Genomic DNA, 17,391 nt, shown 5'->3' on the forward strand with positions numbered 1-17,391 from the left:
AAAAAAACACCAAGGGGATTCAAACCCCTCCCATTTTACTCCTTCAATACCTTAACCACCATATCACTTATGTTTTTGTGAAAATATGCTAAAATACACGTACTCTACACATAGAGATGACGAAGATAGTGAAAATTTTGAACCTCATAGGAACTATATGTGGTACCAAGTCACTCATTATCTTACCATGTAATGTATAAAATGTAAAATATTGTACTAATTCAATATATATAAATGATTATGGTGTGTTTAAACTTCTTTAATTAATTACTACATATTTTCTACACTCACAATGTTTGTCAGCTCGCTATATAATCAACTTAAATCAGTTAAATCCATCATGCAATGCATTTCCTTTCAATTTTTTGTGATAAACTAATAGATAATTGACTAAATAAACATCCTGCAAAGTTTCAATAAAAATTTCCAAGTTTTTCTTACAATTTCCGTGGTTTCCATACTATTTTTATCGATATCGATAATATCCCGATATTTCCATTGATATTTCCATATTTTTGAACTATTGATATTTCCGATATCATCGATATTTAATTCCTTGACTAAAACAAAATCATTTTAACATTTAAGCCTTAAGAATTAGCCATAGCAGAGAGACAGAGAGGTGAGAATGAAGATTGAAGTTGAAGTGATCTCCAAGTCCATAGAGATGATCAAACCATTTTCTCCAACCCCAAATCATCTTCACCATCACCAGCTCTCCTTTCTCGATCAATTAGCTCCCCACGCATATATCCCCTTTCTCTTCTTCTACGAATCCACCGGCACCAAAACCATCACTCAGATATCAAACATCCTCAAGACGTCTCTCTCCAAAATATTATCCCAATACTACCCTTTTGCCGGCCGAGTGAAACACAACCTCTTTGTTCACTGCAGCGACCAAGGCGTCCCATTCTTCGAATCCAAAGTCAAATCCCAACCCCTCTCTGATATGATCGTCAGCCCCTTTGTCTCCGAACTCAACAAGTTGCTGCCCTACAGGCTAGGCGAAGTTACTGAAGTACCCCTTGGTGTTCAACTTAATGTGTTTGACTGTGGAGGATTTGCTATTGGCTTGTGTGTTTCTCATAGGATTGCAGATGGGTTAACATCTTTTACATTTGTGAACAGATGGGCAGCTCAAGCTAATTGTGATGCACAAGGGAAGAGTAATATTATTGTGGGTCCGGATTTTTCTGCAGCATCAATCTTCCCACCAAAAAATATGGATGGGTATTTAGGGGTTTCGATTGTCAACAAGAAGGCAATCGTAACAAAGAGGTTTGTGTTCGATGGCTCAAAGGTTCAGGCTTTAAGATCGAGATATGAAGAGAGCATGAACTTTTCCAAAACCCAAAAACGCCCTTCAAAAGTTGAGGCCTTATCAGCTTTTTTATGGAACATCTTTCTGGCATCAAGGAGAGAAAGAGATTGTGTCGCTATTTCAAATCAATCGCGCACCCAAACATTATACACGGTTGTTTATATTATGAATATGCGGTCGAGGTTTGACCCACCTTTGCCTCAGCATGCTTTTGGGAATTATTACAGGGCTGCCACTGCAACTCCAACTTTGGTCAATGGGGAGGAGAGCCATCGATTGGTGAGGCAGGTGATAGAGGAAATTGAGAACATTGACAATAATTATATGAGGAGATTTCAAGAGGGATATCGAGAGCATTTGGATTTCATGAGGAAAAGAATGGAGAGGTTTGCAAAAGGTGAGCTGGTGACATTGACTTTTTCGAGTGTGTGCAGGTTTCCTATTTACGATGCTGATTTTGGTTGGGGGAAGCCTGCATGGGTGAGCATGGCTGCCATGGATATCAATAATCAGATAGTTTTCATGGACACCAAAAATGGCGATGGTATCGAGTCGTATTTTAGCTTGACAGAGGAAGACATGGCCAAGTTTGAACTTCACAAAGAGTTCATCGCATTGCTTAAATCTCCAGTTGGTAATGTAAAGGAAAATTCACTTTCACGTCTTTAATTTGAACGAGTAATTAGCTTCTCTGCAGTTGATTAGTGGTCATGTGTTAATTTCCTGATTAGATGTTTATGGTACTGATACTACTGAATCATGTCATGGTGTGATCAAATATACTCTGCAGCTTGATCATGTGTTTCCTGATCAATTATAGGAGATTTAAGCAAATAGTTTTATTCTTTTGAGGGTTGTTATTGACACTCCAAAATTGTCAATTTGCACTCCTCACGTGAAGAGATTATGTAGAGAAATAACACTAAGGAGGAGTGCATGATGAATTTTTGAGACCGCCAATTACAACTCCCATTATTTTAGGCTAATTGATCTCTATGAACCTAAGTACTAGGTGACCTAGAGATCTAGATAATGTTAGACGCCGTTCATCCTAGAAGTTCACTGGGGGATTCAGAGAGGCAAATGCGCGGATATCCGGATCTCATTCTGTACTCCTCCGTCAGATTCGCAGATGCTCAACACCTTCCCCATCTCAGGCATCAATCAAATAAAAACTACGCTTTAAGTTGTGGCTTGGAATGGTCACCCATACAGGCTTTCCCCACCCAAAATCCACCCCATGCAGTGGGAACCTGCACTAGCTGCTACATCTATAACAACCTCATCATTGATGATGTTTATTTTGGTGCATAGTGTTGAGAATGAGTCCCACATTGATGGGAGGAGGGACCTTGCATGGGCTTATAAGAGGTTGGGCTACTCTCCATATTGCCAATTGGTTTTATGGTGGAACCTCAACTTTCTTCATACAGTTCCCCTAATTGTTGTAGCCACTCAATCATGAGACCTGGCCATTCTTCTCCCCTCAATCTTTTGGCATACGTCTCCAAGAATTGGTTCTTCCCCTCCCTCAGTTTGGCCACAATGTCATACAACAACTTCAGTAGGGTTGCTATCAGTTTTCTACTAATAAGCAATGCCCTTTGAATGAACAAGCATAACCATGACGGAGAATTTGAAAGGTGGCAAAGCTGCACGTTCTATTAAAGTAGGTGGCTCGAACCCAATTGAAAGTCCAGAGAGCGAGTTGAAAGATAGTTCTAGTTTAAGGGGGCATTGCGAAGATTTTCCCGAAAAATCAATAATGGGGAAAAAACACTTACCTCCTAACTTGTGATTCAGGCAAACACTATTATGATCCTGATTATCTTAATCATATACATTGAATTAGTTAGTTAAATGGGATTATTACATGTAATTAGGAAAGTTTGTTAGATTCTGCTAGCCGGCAGTGGGGTTGGGAGTAGTATGAATGGTCCAATGTGTAATGGTTTTGCCCAGTGATTAATTTGATAAAAAGAATATTAATACAAAAACATTTCAGGAGCTCTGCTTCTACTTCCCCTTCTTCCATAGCCATTTCTATTGCTGCTTGCAGGTTGAATAGGGTCCTGAGATTTGTGATCCACCAAGTACCATGCTTCCACGGTCGAAGAAGCTGATCTGGACAAGTAAGAGGCTAGTGATGGAGTATAAACTTTTACAATTCAAACCATCCACAGGTAAAAGGTCCAGAATTTCATCTGTAGGAGCACCAAGAACTTGGGTTAGGTTACATTTGATTCTTGCTTGTACCAATGTGACTCCCTCGTCACTACAGTCTCCGGTCCGACCAGCAAACGGGTGGCAAATAAGTGAAAAAAAATAATTGTAGAAGTAAAGAAGTGGCAAATGTTAAAGATCAACACCAGCCCATTAAGATTAGTCGGTATAAGGGAACTAGATTGTTCTAGTTCAAACATGCATAGGATTGTACTAGAAGATTCTAGGAAGTTGATTAGTCGGTTGTGCTTTATAAAACGTGCATGCATATTAAGATAAAATGCTAGATAATTCTAGCAAGTTGTTAAGTGGATGTGCATTTTCAAGCAACCTGTAATATTGTATGGCCATTAGCCATATGTCGGTGGCATGCATGATTAGTAGCTAGAATGATCTAGCAATGTCCAATGTCGGCAAACCTCACCTATAAATAGGTGGAGTGTATTGCTAATTAATCAACCAATCAAGTAAGAAACCAAATAAAACAATAAACCAAGCAAGCAACCAAGTGAGAGTGAGAAGTAAGAGTGGTCTTGTAAGAGTGTGAGTGGTCTAGAGTATGTCTCTAGAAAGAGTGAGGGTCATAGCTTCTAAAGTTGTGTCCTTGTGAGTGTTGTAATATTTTGTGTGTGTAATACAAGTAATTTGTTTACTTGTTTTGTCTCTCCAACACTTGTGCTAGAGTCATGTACTCTAGTTTTTTCCACAACAGCAAATAAGTGGGACTTTGGAACTGGTCGAGATGAGAGACTGCAGGTTTTACGATCTGATCTGGTGGTGTCGAAATGGAAGGCTGGATGCTTTCCATGGAAATTATTTCAACTTGGGGTTGCACCGTGGTCTTAACAACCATATTTGGTGAAGCTGGTTAATTTACAAAGACAAATTCTAATTGAATTCGCAGAGTTTACATTGAAATTGCAGTGGCCTTAACTTTGTTGCAATTTATACTGATAGGCTTCTTATCTTTCTGCCGATGTAGGTGGGATTATTGAGGCATTGTCCCTCCATGCACACATCATGATTTTGAAATGTCAAATATTGGATGCTAGGATCATAAATGTAGGAGATATTTGGTGTGTGAAAGTAAGATAGTTACGTGATATTATTAATTTACTTAAATTAAATACACAAGTAAAAGCATTGATGAGTCGATAATGTCCTATAACAATGTTAGTGAGTTTAACTTTGTGAATTTTAAGTGAGGCATTACCTCAATAGGTTAAGCATCAGCAAATGATTAGGAACATTGTCTTGCAATTGGAAAAATATAAATTATTCAAAAGAATAAAGGGGTGCTTCAGTCTGCTATTGTGTTTTTGTCAAAGTGAACTGTCCCACAAATAAGGCTTAAAAACAAGTTTTTCCCCAGGTATGATAAGTTTGGTTAACCAGTTTTCCAGACGCTTGGATTGAAAGCAGCATATGAGAGAAGCTCTTGGTCACACTCAAACACTTTCATTTCGTCTTCGTTCAATCTTATCCAACACTCTATCCCATCACCACCTTCTGCATCCACCAAAATCACCATGTTATTGCAGGTGGGAACTGCTGAGCTCACCCACATTGGCTTCCCCCACCCAAAATCTGCAGCCTCATACAATTCAAACCTACACCAACTGGTGCATACATAAAAGTCCATGTCATCCCTACTTAAAAACCCTATAGCCGCCATCTGAGGCTCTGAAATTACCGAGATGTCCTCACTCAGTGGAACCCTTTTGGCCTTACTGGTAAATTGTTCAATCCCTTTCCTCAGTTCAGCTACCAATCCATGCAAATCTGTCTCAGCAGCCTCTTCTGACCTTGCAATGAAGGACCCCACAAAGTTCCCAACAGACCCATTAGGCACAGGAGGGACAATTTTGTTTCTAATGTTCACGTTTTGGTAAAATGCTGATGGCCTGGATGAAAACCCTAAAGTAACCCTTGAGGCCTTCCTTGCACATTTCCAAATCAGGGCAGCTAAAGCTTCCACCTTTGTAGGGTTTTCAACAAAATTATTAGCAACCTTTACTTTTAGCTCAGCAATCTTTGAGCCATGAAATACAAACCTCTTTGTCACAGACTTGTACACTTTCATCTCAACAGATGGTGGGTCCACTGAGATGTCTTTTGGTGGGGCCATTGGCACTGAATCAAACAAAGGATTCACCACTCTCTGATCAGAACCAGAAGCGCTGGCAGCCCAGCTTCTGATGAATGTGCTCAACGTGGCTGCATCAGCTATCTTGTGGGAAAGGCATAGTCCTACAGCGATTCCACCACCCTTGAAGTAGTTGGCTTGAACAAGCAGCACACATCCCTTGCCGCCTTCTGAGGACTCAAAGTTAATGGGCAGAAACTGTTTCAGTACTTCATGATCGGGTTCATTGAGGATGTGTGAGAGTAAGCAGCTCACTCGAGCTTCGATGAAGCATGCCCCATCATCGTTGCATTTGATAAAGGCGTTGTCTTTGATTGTTCCGGCAAAAGGGTAGAAGCGAGTTAGAGTTTCGGATAGCGATTTCTTTAGTTGCTGGACTCTTTGATGATCACTTGTGGGATAAAAAAGCAGGATTGGAATGTATGTGGGTGGAACCATTTGATCCAAAACTGAAAGCTTGAAGGTTTTCAAGTGAGTGGGAGTTGGAGAGGAGGGTTTGATGTTTTCTCTAGCTATAATACTTATCTCTATAGGTGGTGTCATATTGTCCCTCCCCTTAGTGAAAATAGGTTAATACTTTCAACCCAATTTGAAGAATTGTTCAGCCTACCCCACTTTGATTCCTTTTAAAGACAAGGAATGGTGCTGAAAATTAAGCACAAGCACAAAAACCTCACAAAATAAGCCTTTTGAAGTGGGGTTTGTTAATGCATGCAAAGGTTGTGAATTGGGTCTGTTAGATTACAACATGTGATGTAAATTCTACGAACTCTCCTTTTAATTGGCAAATAGGCGTGTAATCAAGTTAGCTATAGCAGTCTACTATCCACCTGCCCCCAAATTCGAAACTTCCTCCTTATGCAGATTAGATTAAAATATGATTATGAATCGAATTAAAGAAAAATCTTCTTTAATTACCATTCAACTCTTGCATTTAAAAAACAAAAAAACCTAGGCCGGAGTAAAAAGAAACTCCATGCAAGTAAAATGACATTGCACAACACATAGTTGCAAGGACACAAGAAATGGCTCCATATTAATTATGAACCAAACATGAAGGAACAGTTTTATTATTTTAGAAAAACAAAAAAGAAACACAAACGATATCCTCAAAAATTAAAGAGGAGCTCCTTGTTACAGGTTCAAATACGCTTGGATTCAAAGAAGCAAATGCAAGAAGCTCCGAGTCACGTTCAATAAAGCTATGTCTTCCTCACTTAAACTTATCCGTGCAGGTCATCACACTTTCTGGTGTCCATCAAAGTAGCAACGTTAATTCTTGAGGGCACCAGCTGGGAAGCTCCCACAAATTGGCTTTCCCCACCCGAAACCAATCTCATATATTCCAAAGTTCCATACACTTGTGCAGATGAAGTTTGTGTCATCTCTTCTCATAATGCTTCCAATCTCTTTGAAATACTCGCAAATGACTTTGAACATATATTCCCCATTGCAGTGTAGTACCCTACAAGTTTATTAAACTTGAACATATATTCCTCTTGGGATGGTTTTTATTAAACTTGATCATCGCCTTCCTTATTTGAGAAACCAATAACTCTATCCTACTCTTGTCCGCCATTGCAGTGTAGTACCCTACAAGGTTCCCACTGATGTTCCTATCGATGGTGGCACAATCCCTTCGCGTAAGTTCATGGATTGTAACACCATTGACACCCTTAACTTAATTTGGATGCATCCCTGATCTTTGGTCCATCACAAAATAAATAAATAAATAAATAAATAAAAATAAAAATCTCTTTGTGACACACTTTTGTACCTTCAACTTTCCACGGAAGGCCTCAGCATTGAGAAATCTCTAGGTGGGACTTGGTTGCTGCATTGCTGAAGTCTGGAACCACAGTGTCACCAATACCAAGAGATATGGCAGACCAAGCTTCGATGAAAATGCCAAGCATTGATGCATCAGCAAGCTTGTGTGCAAAGCACACGCTTATGGCCAATCGACCACACTCAAAGAAACTGCTTTAACAAGTAGAAGAGGCCCAGTTGCTGCTTCAGAGGTTCCAATCTCAATTGGAAGGAACAATTCTAGAAAATCAAAATCGGGTTGATCAAGGAATGATGAGAGAAGGGAGTTAACTAGAGCCTCAAGGTAAACAGCACCCTCATCATTGCAATCAATAAATATGTTATCTTTTATTCTTCCGGCAAGAGGTTGGCCCGGGTTAAGGTTTCCAGAGTGATTTCTTCAGCTGCTGAGATCATTCCTTCGTCGCAACCTCATTGACATTGTTGGGGTACAAAAGAACCAGATGACCATATGCTCCTTGAAGCTTTTGAGGCTGTGGGGAGTTGGAGAGGATGGTTTCGTGGTTTCCTTCTTGGTGATCTCAATGTTCATCACTTGAGCCATATTTTTGCTCCTGCTTTAGGATTGAGATCCAAGCTCTTGATCAAACAGGAAGACGTAATACAATATTGCACATTTGAAATTCAAATAATAAATTGACTGTCAAATTCAAATATTGCATTAGGCTGCAGTCAATTAAGGATATCTAAGGTGATACAGAGATAAGTTTTTTATTTTTTTTCTCTCTTAACAATTACAATTTTTTGGTGTGGTTAAAGTTTACTTTAGGCACCGAACTTCAACTCGGGTTGGGGATTCCAAAACTTTGCCGTCCCAGCAGCAGGTCCTTCCGGATTTTCAATTACCATCAGTACTGTACTTTCAGTTGCCGAACCTCATCCTTCATCCTTCATCCATTCACTTCAACATTTGGGTAGTGAGAATGATAACTTGAACCAACTACATCATTCGGGAGTTACAGAGATGCGCCTCTACTTCCCGAGCCTCTATGGCATCCATATTTTCTATACTCAACCGAAGGAAGCATTTTTATTCTGATACAACTTGGTCTGTGCCCTTGCACGGATTAGCATGATAAAACACAGGCCTGTGCAGACGGATTATGCCGCCAATCATTTCAGAGATTGGAATGATTAAGGCTCATGCATATTATCTACCAAATCGTTATGATCATGGATTGCTTTAGCAGTTGCGCTTGGAAGATCTCCTCAAGAATTCTGCCACTAACTTGGAGAATGCCGAAGAACTATCCTCAAGTAACCGAGCTGGAGAATCATACTCCAAAACCTTGCCTGTATGATTCAAACAGTTAAAAAAGACAATCAGTTCAGATCATGTCACCTAAGCAATGATACGTTTTTCAATAATATGCTAAAGTGAACTGTTCTATCACTTTTCGGACAAATCTAGGGAGCAGGTTATAATAGCAGTCATAAGTATTCTCACTGTTCGTAAAGTTCCAAAGTTGTTTTATATTTATTATATTTACTGGAAGAAAAAGCCCCATTTTAAGAATTTTTACACTACCTTCATCAAGAACTAGAACCAAGTCGTTGTCAATAATAGTAGGAATCCGGTGAGCCACAGTGATCACGGTGCATCCACTCGTTTCTTTCGTTATTGTCTCCTGGATTACAATATCTGTTGCTGTATCGATAGAAGCTGTAGCCTCATCCAACACAAGAATTTTCTTTTTCTTTAAGAGCACTCGAGCGAGGCACACAAGCTGCCTTTGTCCAACACTCCAGTTTTCTCCATCTTCATCAACTGTAATGTAAACCAAATTTTCAAATGAATTATGGTAAATGAGAGAACAACATAATTGAACAACTTCCATTAAATGAGTACATTACGAGATTTTCATACCAGGAGCATCAAGAAGCCTTTGGTCCTGCCTAACAATCTCCGCCAGTCCACATTGGTTGATAACCTGAGTTATTGAGTTGCATAAGTAACAACACCACCATATATCCATCTAAAATAAAAGGTTTTGATCCTCACCTCCCATATCTCTTGATCAGAATGTTGTTGCAAAGGATCCAGATTGGTCCTCACGGTTCCCTGAAATAATGTCGGGTCTTGTGGAATTATGCCCAACCTTGACCTCAAGTCCTGCAGACCTATCTTAGATATATCAACACCATCGATAAGAATCCGTCCTCCCGAGGGTTCTACTACTCTGAAGAGAGCTTGGATTAGAGTGGATTTTCCACTCCCTGTCCTGCCCACAATTCCTATTTTCTTCATTTCAGGGAAGGTGCAAGTGATCCCTTTGAGAATGGTTGGGAGAGCTGGATTATATTGCACATGAAGGTTTTCAAGTTCAATTCTGCCAGCCATAGGCCATTCAGGTGCCGGTCTACAATCTTCAATCACTAGCGGTGCCTCACTTGGTATATCTGTGAATTGAAGAATTCGCTCGACCGATATCATTTTGTTTTCTACATTGCACATATTCCATATTACCCAAGCCTGAAGGACATTTAGGTTCAAACCGTAGGTAGCTGCCAGTCCAGCCAAACCTGAGACCAGGGCAAGTAGTCCATTAGTTCAGAGTAGGAATTTGAATGCCTGATAAAGCTTTCCAAGACATACTAACAGTTTAACTAATGCTTAATAAAACACTTACTAGGGTCAATGGCAGACCTAGGCAAGCTCACCAAGATGATAAGAAGTAGAAAGTAGACAAGGTTGAACAGAAAGTTTGTCCGAACAGATAGCCATTCCATAGTGCCATAATTGTGAAAGGCTACGCGGGAATACTCATCAATCAGGGCCATTATTTTTTTCAAGAAACGGTCTTCTTGATTGAAACACCGAATTGTTCCTGCCCCTGTTACTGATTCTGAAAAGTGATGGAGAATTGGAGCCTTTCGAATTCCGACCATCCTGGCGAGTTCTCTGGCTGTGGTAATGTAATAAGCCTGCAAAATAATTAAAAGAGGATAAAATAACCTGTTACTTGAATATGAGCTGGAAAAAAAAATAAACCTCCAAATTCCATAAAATAATAACCCCACAATATTATATGCATTGTGTGATGCACAATGTTCAATATGGTGCTGATAATCAAAACGTTTAAAAATTAAAACAGAAATTCAAAACGGAGTATTACTTGATACCAGCCGGAGAGTGCAAGAACGACAAGGAAAAGAATGAAGACTTGCCAGGCCACTTGAGACATAAGGATGATGATGCTTATTAGCTGGATGAGGGCAAATATTAATCCAGCTAATCTGTATGGAATATCCATGTCTACTGTGCTTTGATCCGTGGAAGACTGCCAGGGAAATCAGAATTAAGTGGTATAACTTGATTTATACTTTAATGAGTAAGAACTATTAAACTAGCAAACATAAGATAATTTTAAAACTGACCCTATTGAGGATTCGACTAGAAGGTGTGGAGTCGAAAAATGAAATTGGTGCTCGGAAAACTGAAGTAATCATTCCAAGGAAGAGACGCTGAGAAGTCTGAATAGCAATAGTTGCCAGAAAAACTGCCCTTCCCAATATGAAGATGGAACTCCCACCAGACAACAGAGCAAATACCCAAATCAACCGTTGTTTGCTGACCCTGGATTCTTTATCCGCTGCCCAAGCAATCCAGTAATTGCTGCCCATTTGTAATCCCTGGAAGAGGATTTGACAGAGAAGGATGACCGGGACAAGAGCACCTCTATAAGCAGAAGTGACAAATGATGAGTAAACATGCCATTTTACTCGACCAGTTACCGCTTCTTCTTCATGACTTTTTTCTGAAAGGTTGCCGTTGTTAAAAGGCTCCTTTTCTTCCGAAACCTCTATTAGATTAACTTGATGAGGTCTGCTGTTGGAATCATCTTGTTGGCATGTGTTAACCTGTTCAAATGACTTTTTATGTGCAGACATTTGTCTGACAAGTTCACTGTTGGGATCCACAATTAAATCTTCATATTTTCCAGACTGAGAAATTTGACCATCTTTAATTACCTATCAACAATTGAATTGAACGTGATAGATAAGAGACTTGATAAATCATGTTTTATCTGAGCATAAAAGCGAAAATTTCAAAAACTTACCAAGACAAGGTCTGCTGCCTCTAAAAATTCTAATTGGTTGGTAGCATAGATAACAGTCTTCTGAGACAAATGTTGCAAGAGACATTTCTGCAAAACATTACAATGTCTGATTAAAACCATTTCACGACATAAAGCATAAACTCATCGATATCAGAAAGCCAAAGGAAAAATAAATTATGGGAAATTTGGCTTGCCTTAAACAGGTGTGTTCCGGTATGTGCATCAACAGCACTGAAAGGATCGTCCAAAATATAAACATCTGAATCGCTATACACAGCTCGCGCAAGTTGAATTCTTTGCTTTTGTCCCCCGCTTAGGTTCATCCCTCTCTCCCCCACTACAGTCAAATCTCCATTTGCCCACATCTTGACATCCTGGTCCAAGGCACAAATTTCCAAAACAACCTCATAAAAACCCCTATTCATTTTCTTGCCAAATAATACATTCTCCCTTACCGTTCCAGTCTGAATCCAAGCACTTTGTGGAACATAAGCTTTTGTTCCATACACTTTTGCTCCTGGCCCAGAAATTTTGGGAATCTCACCAAGTATACTCAATAGTAGGCTTGACTTGCCAGAACCAACACAGCCACAAACTGCCACCTTGTATCCCTTTGGTATTTTTATTTTCTCCGTAATTCTGATTGTAGGTTTCTTTAAGTTTTGATTGCTTCTTTTCCACTCATACTCTCCCTTCCCAATAACAATCATGACATTGGACGTTTTTGAAGTATGGCAAGGATTCAGCTTCATTTGATCTTCTTTGATGAATTCTTGGATACGATCAATCGATACCTTTGTCTGCATAATCATGGAAATGAGCTCTGGCAGGTTGTAGATAGGCTCTTGTAGAATTCTGAAAGTAGCTAAAGCGGACAATACAGTACCTACTGTTAACGGTGTGTTTAGTATAATGCAAACACCAAAAGTGGTAACTGAAACTAGAGTAGGTGAAGCCCAGAAGAGAAAGGCCACCGCCGAGCATGTATAAAGGTATCTCTTCAGCCAATGCCTCTCTGTTTCCCTGAGTTGAAGCAGCTTCTTCAAGAATGTGGACTCCCATGAATGTAGCTTTAATACCCTCATGCTCTTCAGAATCTCCGATGTTATTTTGATTCTTGAATCCTTCGCTTCCATGATCTTGGAGTGAAGCCCTTTTTGCCCATTAGCAAACGGTATGTTGCATACCATGACCAATATTGTGGAAAGAAGTGCCGCAGCAGAGGGTGCTGCACCAAGATTCCTGTAAAGGATAGCCAAGGCTAAGAATACCTGAAGCGGGAGCAACCAAACGCCATGAATGTACCAGCAGAAGTCTCCGATTCTTTCAACATCCACATTGATCAAATTAATAATTTTACCATTGCTTGGACCGGAATACTTGATGGAAATAGATTTCTTGTAAATCAACACAGTGAGGGCTGCTCGTACTCGTACACCAATTACGTGAGCACCAAAATACCACTGTCTTTGACTCAATGATTCCAATGTCTTAGCAACGAAAAATACTAACGCAAGAATCAGTCCATGCCGGATGCTTGAATTGTCTTGCTTTTCGAGTAAATGATTTACAAAATTTGTAATCAGAAAAGGACCTATATATGATGCAGCCGTATTGGCTCCTACAAAAATTAATAAAAGAACACATAAAAACCTGCAGGACTGAAAACACACAGAAACTGAAAAGAAAAGTGATTCAAGAACAAAGGTTTTACCTGCAAAAACACCGTTTACGGATAATGATATTCGCACTGCCCGCATTATGGAGTTTGGCAACGAAGAATCCTCCATCTTCTGTTTCGTCAGCAATTCATCGAGCAAACAGGACGCGTATTCTGCTTTTTCGGAGGGAGGAACAGACGGAATATGAGGCAATTCCAGCTTTTGGATTCGACCTCGTTTGAAAAGCGGGTTCAGCCATTGAAACGTAACCTTACTCCAAATTCCAGCATTGGTATAAGTATCACTCTCTTGGGAGGGAATTTCATCTTCCTTCTCAAGCAATGGGTGTTTAAGGTCATTGCTTTTCTGAACAAAACTAAAAGCACAAAAACAAAGCAGTATTGACAAAGGAAACGAAGCGAAATCGACTAAATTAGCCTTTGGGAAAATATGTGGGAAATTGTAGGATTGGAAGTGAGCAACGAGGTAAAAGCACACAGAAAGTGAGTAAAAAACGCAGGAAAATATCCACCAGAAACTGAGGACCAAAGGCCACCTTTTTGCCTCACTGTGAGTTCTGTAATTCATTGAGTAAACTGTAATTACTGTGGCTAAAACCCAAGTCATGCCTGAGAAGATGGATTTACAGCTTACAATTCCACCACCCCAATACTCATAAATCCCAAAACCAAGGTAAAAACTTGAGATTAAAGCATTTGCAGAAAAGGTGACCAAATCAGAAAATTTACACCCTCTATCTTCTGCTCTATATCTCAAACCTCTTTGGCTACCATTTCTTCTTCCCCTCGTAATATCAAGCAAAACCCACGTCAATAACACTACGAAAAACGCTACATTCACGATCTCCAGAGAGATATCCATCAATGGAAGAAATAAATTCAGTAACTTTTTGAAATTGTAACCAAGCCCAACTCAAAAAATATTAAATAACTCTGGCGGCTTCTACGTACGGAGAGGGAATTTAATCGGCGAGACCTGCACAAGAAGCGCCAATTGGATAAGAACAACGGGAACCCAATTCAGATAAGAAGGAAAAGATTGAAACCCAACAACCCAATGAAATGTCGCAGTTGCAAACAAAAAATTTGGGATTATATAAAATGGAGAGGAAAACAAAGAAAAATGGTGGGCTGAGTCGGTTTTTATTGAAGCGAACCTGTGAATGTCTGAGAGGACGCACGTGGACGGAGGGTAGTGACGAGAAAGATCAAAAGATGCTGAATGCTTTACACCTGCTGCTGGTGGGTCTCTCTCTTCTTTCTCTCTCTCTCTCTGAGACTGTGAACAGTGCCTTTGGACACTAAAAAGAACAATGGAACACGGACTGAAGAACGTATGCGACATGAAGTTCGAAGCTTTGCATTCCTATATATATGAAATAATATGACAACATGGTGAACCATGATTTTTAATAGATGATCGTTAAATGAGAATAAAAGAATGTAAATAGGTTCGATCGTCAAAGTGCAATATGAAGTTATTCCGATTCTATAATTTATGAGTTCATTATTTATTAAAATGATGACATATTTAAGCTATAACGGCAAGCAACAGATCTAGTGGTTCACTTTGTATATGTAAGAGGTCTCAATCCCAATTCTCATGAACTCTGAGGACGTTGTATATTTGTGTGGAGTTCCATATTTGTGGCCAATTGTGTTGCTTAACTCAAATCACTCTTCCCTCACAACATGATTAATTACTTAGTTTCGGAATGAGAATGAATAAGTATGAAAAGGAATTATTATCTTTGCATTCCTATTTATATGAAATAATATGACAACATGGTGAACCATGATTTTTAATAGATGATCGTTAAATGAGAATAAAAGAATGTAAATAGGTTTGATTGTCAAAGTGCAATATGAAGTTATTCCGATTCTAAAATTTATGAGTTCGTTATTTATTAAAATGATGACATATTTAAGCTGGAACCGCAAGCAACAGATCTAGTGGTTCACTTTGTATGTGTAAGAGGTCTCAATTTCAATTCTCATGAACTCTGAGGACGTTGTATATTTGTGTGGAGTTCCATATTTGTGGCCAATTGTGTTGCTTAACTCAAATCACTCTTCCATCACAACATGATTAATTACTTGGTTTCGGAATGAGAATGAATAAGTATGAGAAGGAATTATTATCTTTGCATTCCTATTTATATGAAATAATATGACAACATGGTGAACCATGATTTTTAATAGATGATCGTTAAATGAGAATAAAAGAATGTAAATAGGTTCGATCGTCAAAGTGCAATATGAAGTTATTCCGATTCTAAAATTTATGAGTTCGTTATTTATTAAAATGATGACATATTTAAGCTGGAACCGCAAGCAACAGATCTAGTGGTTCACTTTGTATGTGTAAGAGGTCTCAATTTCAATTCTCATGAACTCTGAGGACGTTGTATATTTGTGTGGAGTTCCATATTTGTGGCCAATTGTGTTGCTTAACTCAAATCACTCTTCCATCACAACATGATTAATTACTTGGTTTCGGAATGAGAATGAATAAGTATGAGAAGGAATTATTATCTTTGCATTCCTATTTATATGAAATAATATGACAACATGGTGAACCATGATTTTTAATAGATGATCGTTAAATGAGAATAAAAGAATGTAAATAGGTTCGATCGTCAAAGTGCAATATGAAGTTATTCCGATTCTAAAATTTATGAGTTCATTATTTATTAAAATGATGACATATTTAAGCTGGAATTGCAAGCAACAGATCTAGTGGTTCACTTTGTATGTGTAAGAGGTCTCAATTTCAATTCTCATGAACTCTGAAGACGTTGTATATTTGTATGGAGTTCCATATTTGTGGCCAATTGTGTTGCTTAACTCAAATCACTCTTCCATCACAACATGATTAATTACTGGTTTCAGAATGAGAATAAATGAGTATGAGAAGGAATTCTTATCGGATTATCCTGTACTTATTTTTTCATGTATGTCATACTCGTACTTAATTTTTCATATATGTCATACCCGAAATCAATAGGTTGCCATTCCTTTACATACTTCTATGGTAAAGTTTATGCACAAATATATTACCCTTGTGGTAAAATATTGTTATATATTCAAAAGTTTATGGAAGATGAGAAGAAATAGAAAATAATCAAATTCAATTTTAAGAGGAAAATTAGGAAAAAAAATAGAAAAAACCTCATGTAGTACTAAAAATGAATTATCCACATCATTATCCAAGAATATTTTTGTCCCCATCAAGTTAATTAATCATTGATTTATTTTAAAATATGAATTGGGACCAGAATCTAGTAGCATACCTATGTCATTAATTATTTATCAATTTACTGTCTTTCTCTGTGGCCTGAATTTTCAACCTTTCAATTTCTTGAAACTAAATAATGTGCTCATGCATGTCTTCATTTCAAGGATATAAATTTTCAACCTTTCAATTCCTTGAAACTAAATAATGTGCTCATGTATGTCTTCATTTCAAGGATATAAATTGCACATTATTCGCCTATTTGAAATCTAAAAAGTTCAATTGGAAGATAATTAAAAACATGGTTTCATTACATTAAAATGATATCACATGGTATTTGATTCTGCAATTGCGGTCCAGCTAATATCACATGATGTCACTGATAATTATTTTATTGGTGAATTGATTCAAGCTTGTTGTTCAATATTAATGCATGATTGGAAATATGATATTTGACATATCTATCGTGAGATGAATTTTGTTGCTAATAAGTTGGTCAACCTGAGCCTCTCTCATCTTTTGGGTACGATCTATTTTGAGCAAGCTTCAGGCCATCTCCAACCGATGGCTGGCCAGATAGCTCGTTTTAGCCCTCTGGCCCTCCAAGATTCTCCAAGATATTAATATTTTAATGAACAGTACAATGTCATATTTGCATCCGTCTCCAACCGAGGGTCAGAGGGCCAGAGGGCTCGGTTTAGCCCTTTCACAAAAAACTGTCTCCAACCGAGGGCCAAAGGGCCATAGGGCCAAACATAATTTATTATTTAAAAACTACAACTTAAATGTTTTTAAATGTTTTTAAAAATGTTGTTTAAGTTTCATGTTGTATAATTTTTATGTTGCTTAATGTTATTAATGTTGTTTCATATTGTTTAATGTTGTTTCATG

At 38.5% G+C, this 17,391-nt stretch overlaps 3 protein-coding genes and 1 pseudogene across 5 annotated transcripts; 1 reads left to right on the top strand and 3 right to left on the bottom strand.

Moving 5' to 3' along the window:
- The first annotated feature begins 583 nt into the window (after positions 1 to 583).
- On the top strand, positions 584 to 2,122 carry LOC126596354 (stemmadenine O-acetyltransferase-like). The gene has a single exon (XM_050262911.1). The coding sequence runs from the start codon at positions 629 to 631 to the stop codon at positions 1,991 to 1,993; it is 1,365 nt and encodes a 454-aa protein (XP_050118868.1). The 5' UTR covers positions 584 to 628; the 3' UTR covers positions 1,994 to 2,122.
- Positions 2,123 to 4,934: 2,812 nt separating this feature from the next.
- On the bottom strand, positions 4,935 to 6,236 carry LOC126595203 (BAHD acyltransferase At5g47980-like). Its single transcript, XM_050261580.1, has one exon. The coding sequence runs from the start codon at positions 6,234 to 6,236 to the stop codon at positions 4,935 to 4,937; it is 1,302 nt and encodes a 433-aa protein (XP_050117537.1).
- A 493-nt stretch (positions 6,237 to 6,729) lies between these two features.
- On the bottom strand, positions 6,730 to 8,067 carry LOC126596355 (stemmadenine O-acetyltransferase-like; annotated as a pseudogene).
- Positions 8,068 to 8,139: 72 nt separating this feature from the next.
- Positions 8,140 to 14,587, bottom strand: LOC126596353 (putative ABC transporter C family member 15). Of its 3 annotated transcripts, XM_050262910.1 has the most exons (12): positions 14,423 to 14,587; positions 13,299 to 14,241; positions 12,040 to 13,205; positions 11,779 to 11,958; positions 11,585 to 11,671; positions 10,902 to 11,495; positions 10,640 to 10,804; positions 10,154 to 10,448; positions 9,526 to 10,046; positions 9,391 to 9,454; positions 9,052 to 9,291; positions 8,140 to 8,816 (listed from the first exon to the last, which is right to left on the bottom strand). In XM_050262910.1, exons 2-12 carry the CDS (start codon positions 14,125 to 14,127, stop codon positions 8,707 to 8,709), a joined length of 4,251 nt encoding a protein of 1,416 aa, XP_050118867.1. In that variant the 5' UTR covers positions 14,128 to 14,241; positions 14,423 to 14,587; the 3' UTR covers positions 8,140 to 8,706. The 3 variants fall into 3 exon arrangements, with proteins under 3 accessions (XP_050118867.1, XP_050118865.1, XP_050118866.1); XM_050262908.1 differs by having other exon boundaries at positions 11,779 to 13,205; XM_050262909.1 differs by lacking the exon at positions 14,423 to 14,587 and having other exon boundaries at positions 11,779 to 13,205; positions 13,299 to 14,380.
- Between the last annotated feature and the right edge of the window lie 2,804 nt (positions 14,588 to 17,391).

This window comes from Malus sylvestris, chromosome 13 (genome assembly GCF_916048215.2).
Source record: "Malus sylvestris chromosome 13, drMalSylv7.2, whole genome shotgun sequence".
NCBI classification, from domain to species: Eukaryota; Viridiplantae; Streptophyta; class Magnoliopsida; order Rosales; family Rosaceae; genus Malus; species Malus sylvestris.

Coding starts and splice junctions, on each gene's coding strand:
- LOC126596354 (XM_050262911.1), top strand. CDS start 629: ATGAAGATTGAAGTTGAAGTGATCTCCAAGTCCATAGAGATGATCAAA.
- LOC126595203 (XM_050261580.1), bottom strand. CDS start 6,236: ATGACACCACCTATAGAGATAAGTATTATAGCTAGAGAAAACATCAAA.
- LOC126596353 (XM_050262908.1), bottom strand. CDS start 14,127: ATGGATATCTCTCTGGAGATCGTGAATGTAGCGTTTTTCGTAGTGTTA. Junction 11,672..11,778: donor CCGGAACACACCTGTTTAAG/GCAAGCCAAATT, acceptor AATGTTTTGCAG/AAATGTCTCTTGCAACATTT. Junction 11,496..11,584: donor AGGCAGCAGACCTTGTCTTG/GTAAGTTTTTGA, acceptor AATTGTTGATAG/GTAATTAAAGATGGTCAAAT.